The following is an 18,958-nucleotide window of genomic DNA, read 5'->3' as shown; positions in this document are numbered from 1 at the left end:
GAAGGGGGCCCTCCACATACCTTGCAGGGGGCCCCCTCGCGTTTCGTTACGCCACAGCGGGACCACATACATATAGCAGCTCATCTTACAAGAACCAAAGTGCTTAACTGAATCAGGTATGATGGTCCAACATTACACATGTTTCAGAATTGCAAAGGCTCTACCGCCAATGATCTTAGAGCGAAACATGTGTCAGCTGGAAATTAACTTGACCTACATGTTAGGAGGACTGCATAAACATCAGACTGAGTGCTTAGCTGCTTCAACAATATTGGAATCATAATAGAATCTGAACAAGAGATTTATTTTTTTCATCAAACTTTAAGAGAGGGGTGACCAGTTCTTTCCTAGAGTACCCATTTACTATCACTTTGTAGGGTGTTCAATCCCAAAAGTAACTCAATATCTTTAACACAAATGTCAGCCAGCTGCACATGTGAGTGTTTCCAGCCAGAACCCTCACTAAAGACTCTCAATTTTCATGTGAATACTGAAAGCGTCTTTGATTGCTGTAGTTTACTTGGTGCTCAAATCATAAATCTGCCCACTGGTTTAAGGCCTCATCCTGAGTCCTGTATTAATCCTGAATCTGTGTTTTTCGGAATTTAAAACACGTATTAAAAAATTCCCCTTCAGATTTCAACGAAAACAATATGGTGAAATTTGAACAAGAAAAAATGCTCGCAAAGAGGGACAATCAGATATTTTGAGTCGAAAGAACTGGACTCAGAAGGGAATACCGCATCTAGACAAAGCACAACCTATGATATTTTGTATTAATGCACCACATTAGTGTAATTTGTTTATGCTGTCCAATGTCAACACATGCTTTTGGACTTAATGAAACATTCTTATTATATGGCTTCCAACTGTGCATACGCATTTTTACAATATATTTTTTTTTTACCCAAAAAACATTTTTGAAAATGTATTTGTAACTAGGCAGTGTTATAAATGTTGCACAAGCATTGCAAATGTGACAGAACTATTCCAACATTGGAAGTGTCCCCCCTGTACTCCATTCTGATTCGCAAGTTCCATACTTGAGAAGTAGTGTATATCACATTTGACGTAAATATTTACAATCACTAGTTAGTTTCCAAGCATTAGCTTTTTGCATTATCTTTATTTATTATTAAAACAAATACAATGTATTAATGAGTTTATTTGAATTTGCCAATGTAATGGTCACATTTATTTGTCAATCATTAATCCCTGATTTTTTTGCTAGTTGGTCTTTGGCTCGAGGACTCTCCCTGGTAGTAGGTAAATAGGTTTAAATATAAACAAGCAAGACATTTGCAGCGTTTAAAAGGTGTGCAACCCACTGTCCTAGTTATAACCGTGCATAAGGGTAACAAATACAATACGCGCGTCACTAGTCTTTTGGCATATGTATGCAAAATAAATATTATTTTTTTTCTAGATGAAGCCGGAAATAGAACTGGATGGACTGCAGCCAAACACAGAGTACCTGGTACAGGTGCAAGCAATATCTTACTGGGGCCAGAAGCGTCTCAAGAGCCCGAAATCTCTGCTTCATGTACATACTCCGCTCTTGGGTAAGAAAAATGCATCTTTCTTTACTCATCGTGAATATACTAACTTCAGTGTCAGTAACAAGAAGAACAGACATTTTAATGTTTTCCTAGATGTTGAAATTTCTGAGCAAAAAGTCGTTTTTTTAATCTCCACCACTTACGTCAAGCAGTTGAGTGAAATATTAAAATCTGTGCCTAAGGGTGTCTTCTGGAGTTTACAGCAATATTAGATATCCTTGAAATTTAAGGAACATCATAACATTTTGAGGATACATTTGAAAAAATAATCTAAAACCTACCAGGGATTATACAAATGAGAGAACTGAAATTTCTAACGGACTACCAATTGCAATGGTGGATTCCAACATGCTCTCCCTGAAATAAAGCCCCAGTTTTACTAAAACTTCACACTGGGTTTCCACCAAAAAAGTGATGCAAACCTGTGCAAAATATATAATTGGGATTTTCTCTCCAGAGCTAAATTTGTTTTGTGCTGGAAAGTATCCCTAAAGTGACGCAAACTTCACGCTACGGTCAAATAGCACCGCATATAAAACCATTCCATAATTCATAAGCAGTACAAATAATCCAAATATAAAATGCTCATGTTGGAGGGGGTGGAGATACCGGTTGCACATCATGATTGTTGATTGGCATGTGTAGGCGGTACCAATGGAAAGCCAAGAACCTCACCTGGCGATTGCGGAAATACATGCTGTCCATCATGGTCACTGGATGGTGTGTTTGTGCGGAGTCCACAGGAACTATAGAACAAACGTCAGACAAATGTTAACAATATCTTCATTACAAAATATGGGCCACCAGAGCACTTGATGGGATCCCAGTGATTCCTATGGACAGGTTGATATTGGCAGTGCTTAATTTGTAAAAAAAAAAAAGAAGTGCCAGGGCCCTCTCAAGGCAACTGCCGCTTGCACCACCCAATGCTCCTGGCAGAGCTGCCAATGACAGTACTAACACAAAAAAAAGCATCACAATCCTCTAAATGTGACAATTCAGACTATTCCAAGCCCAAAAAGCTATAATAATGGCTTGGCCTTCCGGTATTAGTAATTTTTAATGTGTATTGATTCAATAAAGAACTCTTGTTGTGCACTTCAAACAGTGCCACCATGTGGCAGAGTGTCATAAGTGCCAGTGTTGACAATTAAGTGCCGGTGCTGAGCACCGGAAACCACCGGCTCAAATTAAGCACTGGAGATTGGGCTAAAATTCGTTTTTTTTATTGTCTGAAAATTGCAATCAAATTTTAGAACCTATCAGTGTTTTTAGTGGAATGAAAATTTGTAATTTGAGCACAGAGTTAGTATATTGTTATGAAAATGATAACATTAGGTAAATAAATGTGAGAGGTGGGATTTGTCAGACAATAAGGGTCATTTCACAAAAACACAAGTTAAGTGCATTTACAAATTACTTTAAAATTATATGTCAGCAGTAATTTGGTGGCCTCTAATGCTGGCAGCATGAATTTGTTTCTTTGACTATAGAATGCACTTTGCTTGCTGTTGTGTTGCTTATTTCTTTGTTCATGTTACATATTTTAATCTAAATTGACAGCTTTTAATGCCCTGTGTCTTACTATGTATTCCTGTTTTCTGAAACCTATGACTAATATCAGTTAAATCTGCTTCTGTTTATTCAACAAGTGCCTGTAAAATATGTGAAACCTGAGCGATAGCTCAGGTGTTTAATGGATAATATTGGTCATCTGTAAAAATTTTCATTTTCCATTCCTTTGATTTCCAAAGAGATTCTCGTTTATATTATAGAAGAGACAGGATGGAAAAATGAAAGAAAGTTGTAAGTAAAAGTACAGCCATATGCTTTATAGGATCTGAAAAATTATAGGAAACTGTTTCAAGGTATAATGTCTCATTATTTAAACATTGGACCTTATTTATATATTTATACTTTGATAGAGAGGATAATCCATCAAAATGTGGTGGATGTCCCTTGTGCTGTAATACTAGTACCATATGCTCTAGCGCACTTTTGAAACAGCAGTCAGACATCTACCAAATTTTTGATGGAGTATCCCATACATAAAACTCTAAAAAAGGCCTACAGTCTTTAGACAATCTCTTGGGGACATTGGATGTAAAATGGCATTTTGTCCCTTTTTACCAATATTCTGTGCTTGTAACCCTCACAAAAGCACTGTTAGAGGGCAACATTTCTTGGATGGCACGTCGCAGTTTCCTGTAAGACCTGGTGATTTTAGCCAATTTAAATGCGTAATTTGTCCTAATTTTTTTAAACTTTTATCTGGAGGGTCATAGGAGCTCTGTTGAGAGGGATGGACTCACTACTGTTGATTGTGCTCTCATGACAGGCTCAACCGGGGGTTTCAGTTTCAATTATTTGAATGCTCACCAGCCAACCCTGGTGCTCGCCTTACCAGAATAGTCATCCTCATTTTAAATAGGATAAAATTAGACCCGATTATAATAGCTCAGCTCAATAATATTTTTACCAGTGTTTTATTTTTATTTTTAAAAGCAGTTCACATGGTTAGAATATTGACACTAGTGTGACTGTTCTCTAGTGAAGTGTTTCTCTAGATCCAGTGGTATTTTGAGATGTCGGTTACACTACTTGTGAAACATAAATGTTTTGTGCTTTCATTTTCAGATCTCAAAGATCGCAGTCTGAACCCTGATGCTGTGGTATCGAATGAGTTACCAGCGCTTCACAAAGCGTCGCCCATAAGGAAGGTGGAAGCCGCCTCTCCTTATTACCATGATGGCCAGTTGCAAGTAAAAATCTATTGGAAAAAAACAGAAGGTACATAAATCAGATGAGGTTGAATGAGAGGCTGACAGCACTGTGGAAATCACAGGGTTTCAAACTGGTCAGTGCCTCTGAAAGTTTGAAGGGAGTGCAGAACCAGTCACATGTCAAGCTAGCTAGACACCAAGGGGAATGCTATTGATTGACACTGTTGATGGGTGAATACTGGAGAGGGTGTGTCAATGAGAAGAAGGTGAATGGCTGGACATTCTAGGAGTGAGAGCCCTCAAAATGTGTCTGCAGCTTTGATTTCTGGGGCAGGAGTCTATGGGTTGAAGGTACTGTGAAATGGGTCTAAGGGGTGGGGGTTCCTGTGGGAGTCTACGGGCAGGTGGAATTTACTCTTGGACGGGACCTGAAGGGTTTGGGTTTTGGTAGGAACTGTGCAGGATGCTCATAAGTGAACTTGTACATGGTTGACCTATGGTAATCCTTGCATCATGTTGGCTGATTGGATTACCTATGTAATTGAGCCATCTAAGCAGCTTCTTCACAATACAGACTAACATAGAGCTCTTTCACAAACATAGATATTGGGCTGGGCTCCTGCATCATAATGGCTGACAGAGCTCGGGAACAATAGTGGGTGAAGGCATGGCCCACAAAGTACAGGTTGGTGGTGTTGGAAGGTGGATTATTAGTAGGAGTAAGTATACACCTGCCACTAGCAATAAGGCCACCAACACAATATAAGGCCCAGACAAGATCTCAATAAATCATTCCCTTGGTCAACCCTTGGTAGCGGGCAACGAGCAGGCAGACTTAACTTAGGAGACAGGTGTGTAAAGCATTTAAAAACACCAATACTTAAATAAGTAAGACACAACACACAATAAATATTCAACACCAATTTATAGAAATAGGAACTATTTGTATCTTTAAAATAATACCAAAACGACAAATAATCAGATGTAGGGAACCGGAGATATGAATTTGTAAAGAATAAACAATTTTTAGTGCTTAAAAACCAATAGCTCCAAATTGGCACATCTGGTCGTGCTTGACCGAGACAAAATCAAAGTTTGAGGGCCACCGATATGGAGCCCTGGTTGGATGCACTAAGCGGAAGGCATCGGTCATAACTTTACCTTCGCACTAAGAAACTTTTCTGGTGGATGTTCTCTTGACGTCGAGCGGGCCCCTCCAGCTGGCCAGATCCGCAGCAGCTTAGTCAGCTTGGCTCAGCAGGAGTCCTTGGTCACATCCTTAAAGTCTTGAGCTCTGGAGCTTACAGCAGGACAAAACTGAAATCAAGGCTGGGCCGCGGTTTTATTAGTCAGCTTAAATCGAAGACAGGTCGGTCACTTTATGGAGCGTTTTCCAAAAGTTGCTCGGAACTTCTTCCTGAAGTTCCTCTTGAAGGTTCAAATTGTCCAAAACACACATCCAAGGTTCCAGACTCTCTGAGTTGCTCCTTGGAAGTTGGGATTACAGTTTCCACAGTGCACCTGGCCAAATCCTTTAAACTTCATCTGAAGGTGGTCAGCTGGGCTATTCTTGTGGGAGTTGATGCAGGTGGAGCTCTTTTAACCTGTGCTTTCAGGAAGTTTACTTCTTCTCTTTTTGGAGCAAAGTCATTAGGGCTGTAGTTCCTTAGTGTGCAGCAGGTGCATTCCTTTTGGTGCATGCCAGGGTTCCAGCAGGGCAGTCCTTCTTCTTCTTGTATTTTCAGGCAGCAGATCTGAGTTGCTATGCAGCTCTTCCATATTTATATGGTGTTCTGGGGCTACAAGTGAGGGGCAATCCTGACTAATGGGGTACAAGTTGCCTCCCATAGATATGGCAGCTTCCTCCATTCATAGTGTGGCATATTCTTGTCCTACAAAGCACTGTACTTTATAATTCAAGATGGAGAATCTTTCTCCATGGGGTTAAGCCAAACTACTGATGTGGCTCCTTTTCCTTTAATCTCCATGGAGATCTCGTGTAAATTCCATTCCTGGGAATCATATCTGGCTGGGGTACAGGACAAGGTGGTAGGCCTGGCTTGCGGCACTACTGTTCTGCTCTCTTTGAAGATCAGTTTGTTTACCCAACCCCTTTCCCAGCATGTTCTCTGCTGCAGCAGATCTCCGACCCCCTCCTCCCCTCGATAACCTCTGTCCCTATGCAGGCCACTTGTCACCTCTTCAAAGCAGTTTGGCTCGGCCTGGCAAGACTGTCTGATCAAGAGTGGCTGCTAAAAGGCTGGATTTTGGCTCACTGAAAAGAAAGTTTTATAACTTCTCTTCTGTACTAGTAATGATAAATTCAAAAGTGGCAAGGCTTTTAAGTTCTTGAAATATAAGTTTAGCTCACTCCTGTCAATAATTATACTTTATTAAAGCATTCCCATGTTAGCTGACGGAACTAAAATGCTAACATGGGGAAACACGAAATTGGCAGTTTTTACCTCAGCAGGGCAAATAAAACATCTTTTAAAATGTCCCTGCCTATTTTACATGGCACCCTAACCTGGGACACCTAACTTATATGTACAGATAACGTAGTTTCATACTTTGGAAGAACATTTAAATCAAAAGTCGAATTTGCATATAATTTCAATTTAAAAGGAGTGTGCAAAGCAGGGCTGACTTTTAAAATGACTGCAGGCAAAACAGCAGTGCACACTTAAGAGCATTAAGTCTGCTGGACTTCTAAACCTACATGCCCTACCATATTATACTAGGGACTTACAGGTAGGTTGTCAGTACTAATTGTAATTACATCTAATTACCATATACCTTTTAAGCAGGGCACTGGGCCTGGTTAGCAGGACCCAGGACACAGTCAAGAGTCAGTTACCACCAGTATCAATAAAAAAATGGGGGTGATCAGGGCAAAAAAGGATGACTTTCCCACAGGTGGTAACTCCCATATAAAAATGTCGTATGAGAGTGCTATTGTGCAAAACGTACTGTTTTTTAGAATTGTAATTTACTGGGTTAGCACTGACAGTATGTGTTTGCTTTGTCTTGAATTTGTTGTTCTTTTAAAGTTAGTTTGTGAACTGTATACCCGGGCCTGCCATATATCAGTATTTCACATCTTGGGTAGAAGAGCTTCTTAAACAGGAGTTTCCTGGTGTCGATAAAAAATATGAAAGTAACAGCAAAGTCACATTAACTGGAACACTGAGCTATCTGATTGAGGTGGCCGAGAGGAAATGCCGAGTGACATGTCAGTACCTGAAGTAGTCCCCTTTTGTTTCCATCTCCTGGACTTCCTTCGCCTTTTTCTTTATGCTCATAGGGGTTTGGAGAGTAAACAAAAGATGATCTTAGAAGATTCTAAATTAGATGTAATGCTATGTCTTCCACGATGGCTCCCGACCACTACCGTCTACGTAGCAGCTCGGCAGCGGTCGAGAGCCATTTTGCGGTCCCGTAAGGCATTGTCCTTATCCGCTGGTTGTTTATCTGAATACTTTCATAGCAACCTGCCTACACGCCAGAAGTCTCACCATTTAACCAAGATGTGGTACCTTGTTCATCCACTTTTGGCTGGTTGTTCTTCTAAATAACCTCATCAGCAACCTCGCCCACACGCCGTTAGTCTCACAAATTACCAAAGGCAGTAATACAATTCAGGCATGTGAATTGCAACAAGTCCTGATGATGATCCCACTATACGTCTTATGGGATCGAAATGCCGTCGACCACCTGTATAGTTTCACACAGTCGACTATTGTGTCCTATTAGTGTGCTAACTATCGCAGATAGCTTGTCTATATGTTTCCATTGACCTTAAGCTCCCGCCAAACTGTTGCCTGAAAATACTTTTTGTTTGTATTTAACCCACTTTTTCCTTTTATGTTATTTCTGTGTAAAGCGGATACAGGATTGTGTCCTACTGCATTGTTTGTTCTTTCGTGTAAATTGGATGCAGGATTGTGTCCCACTGTATTATTTGTCCACAACATTACGATTATTTTGTGAATTCTATTTGATTGATTAAATGTGTCCGGCTGGACACTAATGAATATAGTGCTTATTGAAGACTATACTTTATCTGTAAATTCTTACAATTCTGTTTAAGGACCATTGTTGCTTTAGAAATTACTCCGTTCCCCTGGAAAAACAATGGGCTGTCCGCCAACTTATAGACAGGGCCCTAAATCTCCTTGAATGTTACAATTGTGACTTATTGTGTGATCTATCAGCCAAACTTCATCTTAAATGGGCAGATTTCAATTTAGCAACTTAGTACAACTTTGTATATGTTGCTTTCTTATGGTAGGACAAGCAAAGCTGTAATATTTGTTTCAATATCAGTGTGTGTTATATGATAGATGCATACTTGAATACAATATCTTTGGTGAAGATGCAGGTATACAAGTCACTGCAGAGTGGACAACTTGCAGCCACCTTTGAAAATAAACTTAATGTAAAGGTTTCAATAAACTCAAAGTCAGATCCCTTGAACTACTGATTTCACATATAAAGAGAAGGCTTTACAAAATAATTCATATTTTGAGTCCTTAAAAGAAAAGCTGCCTGATAAGTTTTCATTTGAAGTTCATGTATTAAGGGAAAATGCTAACATTTGTGAAATTTGATTTACAGACAACCACGGGGAGTCCAGTGCCTACCTTATAAAATGGAAGCCTGAAATTTGTGCGGGCAACAGCACAGCGGACGAGGAAAGGGCAACGGTCCAGGTACATATGGTGAAGCTTATTTCTCAGTAACAGCAGGTACACTGACATCATGGTGGATATGGAAAAAAGAATACATTAGTCTACGAAAAGAGTTACACAAGGCTTTAAATGTACTCTAGAAATGAGCGACTTCACACACATCGCGGGTTTTGTGTACTTGCGATATCATGCAATTGAAAATACCCGTTGCATCAATACAGTAATAATATAGGTATTGGGGGATAGCATACATATTTTATGTTTAATGCCTAACACTTTTCTCTAATCTTCTTCAATATTTATGTATTGGGAAATACATCTGTATTGGTGCAAAGAGCTCAATGGCATGTGCAATACCTTTACCTGGACTTCCCTTTTCCCATCTTGCTCAATACCTGGTGGCTATAATCTCAAACATCTTCGATAGTAATGTTCTGCTGGCTAAAAAGCCATGAATGTCTGGGCGATTTACTCAAGACATGGTGCCTCTTGGCACCTTTGGCACTCTAAGATGTCAGTCTTGTTTAGCATATGTTGGAACAAGAGGAGCATTTAAGGATTGTAATAACTACTAAAGCCAATATTTGGAGAAACAGAATAACAATCTCAAAAGGGAAATATCACAAGCTTTCAAGTAAATTGGACTCATATTGCATCACTCCAGCTGACTAACAAATGTATGTTGAATTTCAATGCAGTTTGTCAAGTGTCTAATTTACTGCATTACATTACCAGATGGCGTGCCAGACTTCTTTTCCTACTCCTAGTTTGGGTTACTATTACTCAGTGTGAATCATTGAGAATGGATACAGAAGCACCCTGTGCATGGTGTCCATGGAGATAGTTTCAAAGGCTTGGATATGGGGCTATCTTAGAAGAAGTGTTCAATCAGTCAGCAGAGAGTGTCACGTTCCTAATTCATTGTCAAAGGGTGGGGGTTTCCTTAATCATCTATTGAAGAGATGATGCCTTCTGTTCACAAATATTTTGGAATGGCAATAGGATTTTATTTGACCACAAAACACCCTGTAGGAAGGGTGGGGGGGGGGTGATTTGATGTTCAGCTTGACTATAGGCAGAGGTGATTTACAGACCGATTATCCTGTTTGCTCTAACGTTGGCTGCCTCTGAGATAAGTGCCTGCTTGATTCAGGCCAGCTTATTTAGTAAAAATCTCTATATGGTCATTTTCTGATGTTATTTCACCTTAAGATCTACTCTAGTATATTGTGGTACCCCAATATTATAGACAAAATATAAGTTTCCATTTTCTTGATCTAACTATTTGGTGCGTGCTGCCAGTGTCCTGGGTCACATGACTGTGAATAGTTTAACTGCAGGATTTTGTGTATTCTCCCCAGACAGTGGGAGGGGGTGAGCCCTGCCAAAGCATAGCCACAATCTTGCATCAGGGTGAACCCCTAAAGTCCCTAGATGAATCTGTGCTTAATCCTCTGATAGCTTGGCAAAAAAGCAGTCAGTCTTAATTTAGAGACAATGTGTAAAGTACTTATGCAGCACACACATAGTAATAAAGTGAAAACACAAGAAAAATTCCACACTAATGTAGAAAAATAGAGTAAATTTTAATAAATTGACACCAAAATGACAAAAATCCAATCAGTAGAATCGGAGTTATGAATTTTTCAAGTTTAAAGTGAAAACTAGCATCTTAAAAGATAAAAGTGCCAACCTCAAACACCCAGCTGCACGAGACCGGGGCAAAGTCGAAAGTTATGGCTGAGCGGGATGGAGCGCGGTTAAAATACACAAAGTGTTTCGGCCCGGTCTCCACTTACCTTCTGACTTATAAGAAATTTCAAGGAAAAATGTCTGAGAAGGGAAAGGGGGCAAGGTAGCTAGAAGTGTACGAGGAGGAGGTGTTGTCATCGGGGACGCTGGACAAAGTCTAAGTAAAGATTCCTTCGTTTGGAAAACAAAAATCTGGACGCTGGACAAAGTCGTAGTAAAGATTCCTTCGTTTGGAAACCAAAAATCTTCACCAGGACAAAGCTGCAGACTGTAGCCGATGAGGTCGGATACCTCTTCTGTAAGGAGCCGTTGAACAGGACTTGCTACTGCGAAGAACATAGTGGGAGCTGCCGCAAATTCAGGCCGATCAGGGATGCACTTAGGGGGTCGATCAATAAGCAAGTAGGCAAAAAAAAGTAAGTCCCGAGATGTGGATTGGGGCTCTCTGGGTACCTTTAGCACCAAATCCAAGGGTCCAGGCAGGTGATGCACCACTTATAGGGTCTGGACTCACTCAGACTGTGTCCAAGTGTGGGTTTAAGATGCTTGGAGCATTTTCTGAACCTAAGGCTCTGATCAGGAGGCCAGCCAACTAGCCTTTGGAGTCCTGGGTTCAAGGAGAAGAGCAGGGCTCAAACAGCAGGGCAGATGTTTGGGGTTCAAAGTGGGCTCCAAGCAGCAGAGCAGTCCTTGATGGTGCAGCAAAGCAGTCCCTCTGAAGTACACAGCTGGCCACAGCAGCAGGCAGTCCACTGAGAGTTCTTCTGCAGGTCCAACAGTGAATTTAGGAGTGTGTCAGAGGGCCCCCTTTTCATCCTTGATGCCTTCTTTGAAGTGAGAGAAACTTCTGGAGGCTTTCCCCCACAGACGTGTCTGGAATTTACTGCCTTCCTGCCCTGGCTCCAACTTGGCTAGAGGCGCAGTAGACCAATGTGAAGTTCTTTGTGTGTGAGCAGGTCCCAGCCTATTGATGTGTAAGTGGGGCTGTGCACAGCTCTTCCCCCATCCTGCAAGTGAAGGCTCATTCAGGCACACCTAGTCCTTCTACTGTCTGGTAGTCTAGGAGGAATATTCAAAGGCCAACTGCCATTCACCCCTAGTCATTCAACCCAAGAGCAGGGTGCAGGTATCAAATGGTTAGGACGAGCAAATTCCAACATTCTAAAAGTGCCATTTTCAGAATTGGGACTTAAAATCTGACTTCACCATTAAAGAGAATTTTACATTACAATTCCTCAGGTACCAAACAGGACTTTTCTACCTACACCTAATCAAAAGGTAACACTTATTAAATGTAATAAGGTAACCCAATGTTATCCTATGGGACAGATATGTCTCACAGTAGTGAACATTTTTTGTGATTTTTTTCACTACCTGGACATGTAAAGCTTAAAACTACAGGGCCAACTTTTGAATTAAAGTACATTCTGCCCTTTGTGCTGTTTAGGGCCTACCATAGGGGTGACTTATGTGTCATACAAAAAGGGAGTTTTTGACTTCCAAAGTCGAACTGGCGGCTTAAAACTGGTGGCACGATCCAATTGCAGGCCTGAGATATGATTTAAAGGTCTACTTAAGTGGGTAGAACAAGGAATACTAAAGGCCCGCTAGTAGCATGTAATGTGCAAGCCCTGGTTATATGGTATACCACTTTACTAGGGACATATAAGTAGATTAAATATGCCAATCAGGTGATATCCAAGTTCACCATATTTTGGGGCGTGATCACAACCACAAGTGCACAGAGACCTAAGGCCAGAAAAAACAAATTCTGAAAAATAATAGGGTGAAGGCAAAATGTTTGGGGGAGTCCACCCTCAGGCTGACAGATCTAACAGTAACTTAAACTTTCAGAGTAGAAAAGTTGATCAAATTAGTACCAACTCCCTTGAGCAAACGTTCTTGTAAGAAAATGAAGCACCTAGACATTGAAGAGGCAATGTTTGATTTATAAGTGCAGCTATTTCATTACCTCACTCTTCTCAAGTGAGGGAAATGGCGTCTGTTTCCACCGCTCCAGATGTGTAGAGTGAACATGCTCACCATCTGAGGGGCCTTATGAGATTCTGACACTCCTGGGCCTTTAGCAAAGGGGAAATAGGTCCCTTGGTGTTTCCATGCAACCCATTGCAGGGAACCTAACAAACAGGTGCCCCATGCTAGTTCACACTCACAAAAAAAGATATTTACAGGAAGAGCAACTGAGTCATGTAAAAGTGTAAATTTCGATTTGTTCTGAAATAGTCCAGCTTTTTCATTGGGCCATCCAAAACAATCTAATGATGGCTTCTTAGGGCCATCACCAGTACCATGGACACTGCTGAGATGATGTCACACTTGATAAGTGTTAAGTGACATCTACATTTCCAAAAGGAGGGAGCTGAAAAATATTTGCAAAATTCGGTTTTTTTCGTCGTGTGATTGCCTTTCTAAGGAATTTTGAGTCTCTTGTGTGCTTTCTTGATCACAGGGCTCCCATTTTATTATCACTGGACTCCAGTTCGCGTGTAAATACAAGATGACTGTGCAGCCAATCACATTCCAGGAAGCGTCAGTGGAAGCGGTGACCTTTGTGACTACTCCAAAATGCAGCTCCCTGAAGAAGAAAGGGTCAAAGCGCCTGCAGTGCATGTCAGAGGGTGAGTGACAAACAGGAACATTCTACGATTCCTAACTGGAGTAAATCGAAGGTTGACAGTTTGCCAATATTTTCTGTCTTCTACGTGGGAGGGTTTTACACCTGAGGGGGTGTCCTCAGTTAAACATTCTCCCAGGGTCCTAAATGACCTGCAAGTAAATAAAGTTTACAAAAAAATATGCATTATGAAAATAAATTTAAAAATCCAAATTTGTATTTCCAGGTTTTTGTTTGTAAAATACTTTTACTACTTATAATCTAGAAGAACAGGAACTGTAGAAATATCATCAGGTATTTTAGATATTTCGTTGTTTCAATCGCAAATCTGCAATTTTATAGAGCTGAAAATAAGGGTGGGATTACTGCTCAATGACAACTACTCAGTGTCTCGACCTCAGAAGGATGAAGAGGTGAGTCGACCTGCTGGTATATGAACTTGTGAACCCAAGGGCATATCATCCCTCGTGTATATGGGGAAACTCACATGTTTTATTCCAATCACAAAAAAAGTCTTGGATGAAAACACTGAAAATATGACCCATTTTTAGCAACCAGCATTAAGAAAGTGGCATCAATGTGCGCTCGCATAGTTAATCCTGTCCTGGTCCACCTGAAAAAAAGGGAACAAAAAAGAACTCTGAAGATAGATCTGTGTATTTATTCAGGGATAAGTAGCTGCATCCCCAATTTTGGGCCTCTTTCCAAGTGACCCCCTATTCCTGATTTTGATACAAAAGGAAGTTTGACGTCATTCTGGGTTCTATGTCATGCGTAAATTACTACGCCTTCCCAATTTTTCCCGGACCGTTTTTAGTTATGTTAAAGGAGTAACTAAAAAAGCAGAAGAAACAAATGGTCCCAAACAGGCCAAATATGAGGTAGTCGGCTGCATAGACTTTGAAACTGCATGTTATGCCTCATTCTGACCTCATTATTTCAACATATTGTGGTACTAATGCTTTTGAGCAAGATCACAGCTTGCGATATATGTATTTATCGGCCCCGGTATAAATTCAAAATTGCGCAAGTTTCAGAAGGAGGCCCTAAATGTGAAGTGAAGTGACCATTTGGCAGGTCGCTAGCTCGACAAGCATTTGAAATGCAATAGGTCTCACATTTGCGAGAGTTTAAGCTGTTGACATTGTAAACGTCTCTGCCTTTTATTTATCTGTTTTGATAATTAACACATAAATAAAAGGCATTGTCATTTATATTGCCAATAGCTGAAACTCTTGTAAATGCAAGACCTATTCAAAGAAGCGGCCGCCATTGTCCCGGGCTGCTTGAAAAGTGAAAGCCCGCATGGCCCGCTGAATGTTGCAGGAAAGCATGTCATGCCTGCAGTGGGAGAAACTCATTAAAGAAAGTAGTGCTTGCAGACTAAATAAGACATACCATGTAAAACAGAAGTAAAAGGGCCAGTCCTCATGGGAGTTTACAAATGAAGACAAGGCAGTACTAAGGGGGACTAACAAGCCGATTAACGAATCAGAAGCCAGCATTTATGAAGGAATATTACACAAGCCAATGAAAAATATGGGCGAGGGAGTGGGTGGAGCTTCAACTCCATACTCAAATACAGCATGGCTCACAGAGCAGCGCATGCACTGCCTAGGCTCGACCTAAAAAGGGTCACTCGTCATTCGGTGTGATGATTAATTACTTAATTAGTAATTTATTGGATTTTCTTTTCAGGCGTTAACTCCTCTAAACAATAGCAGTTATTGCGGTTATCAAGAAGATGGCTTTTAAGACAGCTACAGAAAACAAGTTACAGAAAGGAGATAATATCCCCTGGAAAAAAAAGCACTTTGACCGATTTCTAGCAAGTGAAATACCCTTAGGCTAGGATTAAAAATCCAATATTTTACATGTTCTCCAAACTCGGAAACAGAAAGGCCTTGGTTTCCAAGTCTTTGAAGAAAACTCCAAATACCTCAGAAATTCAGCTGGTGGACTATAGGTAGGGAGGAATTATGCGGCAGGGGAGGGCCAAATTATGTGGCAGGGTTGATTAAATTATGCAGCAAGAAAAGCCAAATTATGCTGCATAATACGGAACGTTTTGTCATAGTATTATGTCATTGCTTCCTTTTAATGCTTGTTAACACTGAGCAGAGGTTTCATCTCATTGGTACCGATTTAACACCTAAATATGGCATTAAGTAACTGAAAGGTGAGCAGTCAGCCTTTGCAAAGAACCTTCCACTGCACAGCAAATGTGTTGCTGTGTTTTTAGTACATTTTGAACCATTTGAGCCAGAAACATTTTTTGTTTTTTGTTTTGTTAAAATATGCAGATTACGCTGCAGATGATGGATTATGTGGCAAATGCGGCTGCACAAACGTATAATTCCAGTGATCCTGACTAGTAGAGGCCACATTTGTAAAGCGCACAATCACCCGTAAGGGTCTCTAGGCGCTGGGGGGCCGTCGGGAAGATTAAGCAAGCTATTGCCCAGAGTCACATGGTGCTGGGCTAACCTGCCGCCGGAGCCGGGGATCGAACCGTGGTCCCCAGATTCCAGCGTCAGTCGCCCTGGCCGCGGCGCCACACCTCTTCCACTATAGAAACATAACCCCCAGAAATGCAATCAATTTTTATTTTTCTCCATACTCTAAATGAGGCCCTAGGTAACATAACCAGCTGAAATATAGATATAGTCAGGGCTCGAGTCGGGGTACCACGCGGGTGGACGGCGTCCCCCCACTTATTTTAAGGGGTCTTACCGGGTGGACGTCGTCCCCCCTGCTAAACAGCTGGACTTCACTGTTTGGTCTCTCTCTGGGACGAGATCGGAGCTCACGGTAAGGCGGGCACATTCCACGAGCAGATGGGCATTTGAAGGAGGTGGGGACGTGTGTAAGAACTACACATTGTGGACAATCGAGGGGGGGTGAGATGTGCGGACGGTGGACGCAAGAAGCCGCCGGCTGAGCAACAGATACGGGACCGGAGAAGTTAGAAGAATAGAGAGAAGCGGAGGGGGGGGGGTGGGGGTGGAGAAATACGGGGGGAAACTAGGGTTAGGGGAGACAGAAACAGAAGACTGGGGAATGGCAGAGTCCCATTCTATTCAGTGCGAGGAAGCTGCAAAGGTGTTCTGGGGAAGGGGCGGAGGGCATTTAAGTTAGGGATGTGACATCTCGCCTCCCTATGTTCATGCGATCACTGGCACAGCATGGCTGCGCTCATTGGCGTGAGGTGGGGCGGTGTGGGGAGGGGGTGGTTCTATCGGGGTTGGAAACACACGGGGAAGCAATTAGCTCAATTTTGCAAAACACCTGTCGTGACGTCACTTCCTGTCGTGACGTCACTTCCGGTTACAGCGCCCCCCCCCCACTTCTTTTTTTAGGACTTGTGCCCTGGATATAGTACAATACTACAGGAACGATGAGGTGTTAAATAAACGTGCTAATAATGCATGCAGCAAGGCAGAGTTATTTTGGCAAATATTAATAGCCTTCCGTTCTGGAATCAAAGTGTGGTTTCCCCAAAAAATATAAACGTGGAAGGATTTGCCATTGAATATTGACAACAACAAAAATTCCGCAATTTTCGCTATTTTTCAGAAAACTTCAAAGAACTGCAAAACTTGTAAAATGGATTATCTAAATTGTCAGTAATTATTTTTGAGAGGGGGCGGAGGGAAGGGGAAGAAATAGATCCGTGGTTCACGCGTAAATTGAAGACTTTGAATACAAAAGACCCAAGTTTTAATCCCAGTTTTGTTGAAATGTGTGATCATGGGTTGAAATGTGTGATCATGGGTGGTATGTCTCCTGATGTCTTTAAGACTGATATCAGATGTGTTGAGACGGCACTGGTGCTTGGCCCTGGTCTGCTCTATACATTTACCCTAAACAAACCCCAAAATTAACGAAAACTGCACAGAAAATTTGAGCTACAGCTCAGTTAATGCTATGCATTTTCTCGGGTGCCTTCGCAGCGAGTTTTGAGCACATTATTTTAGCAGTTTAATCGAAAGATTCCTCTCATGCTTGTGTTCTTTACACCTATCTTGCCTAAAACTCTGTTAATGTTATATTATACCAGAGCGCCACCTGCCGTCCAGGAAAGTGATGCTGAGGCCGGAGAAACTCTCGGCAGTGTTTAGGAGTGTAAATGGCTCCATTGCCGGGGAATTCCACTGGGAGGTGCTGCAGCGCGACCCATCCAGGGAGCAGCCCGTCACCAGCTACCAGTTCAGATGGGAGGAAATAGCCGGCACCGGTCTTCAAGGGGCTGACCATGACAGAGTCATTTCTCAAACGCTGACACTCTCACCAGTAAGTGTGCCACGGGATACATTAATATATATGTGTTTACAGTATGAGTGAGGCATGGCTTTTGCAGGGCTTTAAGTGGGCCGGGTCTCACAGGTGCTGAGCACCGGCAGTTTTTTAAAGGGGGCCTCGAAACGGGTCTCTATCGAGCTCTGTTCTGTGCCCTGGCACAGGCGGTCTGTTTTTTCCCTGACTGCAGGCACATCATGTGCACATGCTCACACTGCTCACCTCTCACTAGTGGAGAATTTATGGCATGACCTCATGCCAGGTGATGATGTAGGGGAGGAAAATCCTTTAAAGAGTCATATTCTCTCTGGATTTCCCTTCTCTTTTTGAAACTCAGGATCAGCAACATTGTGTTGATGTCACCAGGGCTTTAAGTGGAAGCTTTTTTGCAATATTTTTTACAAACCATAGTTGCTGCTTATTTATCTTATGGAACTAACCATTGAAAAAGCCAATAGCCCTGGCTTGTTGTAGGTATGATATTACTTGTTGTAGCATATCTCTGGATACAATGACAGACACAGCAAAATACAAGTCTGGCGGCGCACTATGGTAAGCACAGATTTTTAGCTTGCGTGTTTTTAAGCCACGCCCTTAATTATATTTTATTTTATTTATTTTGAACGTTTTATATAGCGCGAACAAGATCTTTGCAGATATCAGAGCACTTTACAAAGAAGGGGTACGAACAGGAGAGTAAATAACAGGCCATTGGGCATAGCGTGGTTGTAGGTAATAAGTGGGGTGGGGTAGGTACATGAGGGAGCATAGTCAAACAGGTACGTCAATAATGCTAATAGTACAAACAAGTGGGAGCATAGACAATCGGGTAGGTCGATAATACAAGTAATACCAATAAGCAAAGGGATCGAACAAGTAGTACAGATCGGTGCAGAGTCTTTAAAGAGTCCAAAATATTAGTTCAAGTGTATTTAGCCATGAGGATAGCTTTTACTTCTTTCTTAAAAAGTGTAGTGGAGGAGATGAGCCTGGTTTCAGGAGGGAGTGAGTTCCAGATCCTGGGTGCCATTCCTGAGAAGGAGCGTTTATAAGTTTTTTCCTTCCGGAATCTTCGAGGCTTCAGCAGAAGATTGTTTGTGCCTCTAGTGATTCTAGAGCCGCCAGAAATTGTCAGCTTCTGAGTGAGGTAGCCGGGTGAGCTCAGGTATACAGCCTTGTGCGTCATGCAGGTGATTTTCAGATGTATTCTGGCTTCAAAAGGCAGCCAGTTCAGGGATTTCAAGTCCGGGGAAATATGTGAGTGTTTTTTTGACCCAGTGATGAGTCTCGCTGCAGCGT

At 41.7% G+C, this 18,958-nt stretch overlaps 1 protein-coding gene across 1 annotated transcript in view; it reads left to right on the top strand.

The window, feature by feature from the left end:
* Positions 1–18,958, top strand: part of LOC144791158 (anosmin-1-like) — a 200,616-nt gene that overhangs the window by 172,527 nt on the left and 9,131 nt on the right. The window contains exons 8-12 of the mRNA XM_078665813.1: positions 1,427–1,562; positions 4,197–4,349; positions 8,900–8,994; positions 13,196–13,364; positions 17,421–17,653. Coding sequence (XP_078521939.1) covers positions 1,427–1,562; positions 4,197–4,349; positions 8,900–8,994; positions 13,196–13,364; positions 17,421–17,653 — 786 coding nt within the window. The remainder of the gene's footprint in view (positions 1–1,426; positions 1,563–4,196; positions 4,350–8,899; positions 8,995–13,195; positions 13,365–17,420; positions 17,654–18,958) is intronic.

The sequence above is a fragment of the Lissotriton helveticus genome, chromosome 11 (genome assembly GCF_964261635.1).
Source record: "Lissotriton helveticus chromosome 11, aLisHel1.1, whole genome shotgun sequence".
In the NCBI taxonomy this organism is placed as follows: domain Eukaryota; kingdom Metazoa; phylum Chordata; class Amphibia; order Caudata; family Salamandridae; genus Lissotriton; species Lissotriton helveticus.
This window is presented reverse-complemented; position numbering and strand designations above follow the sequence as displayed.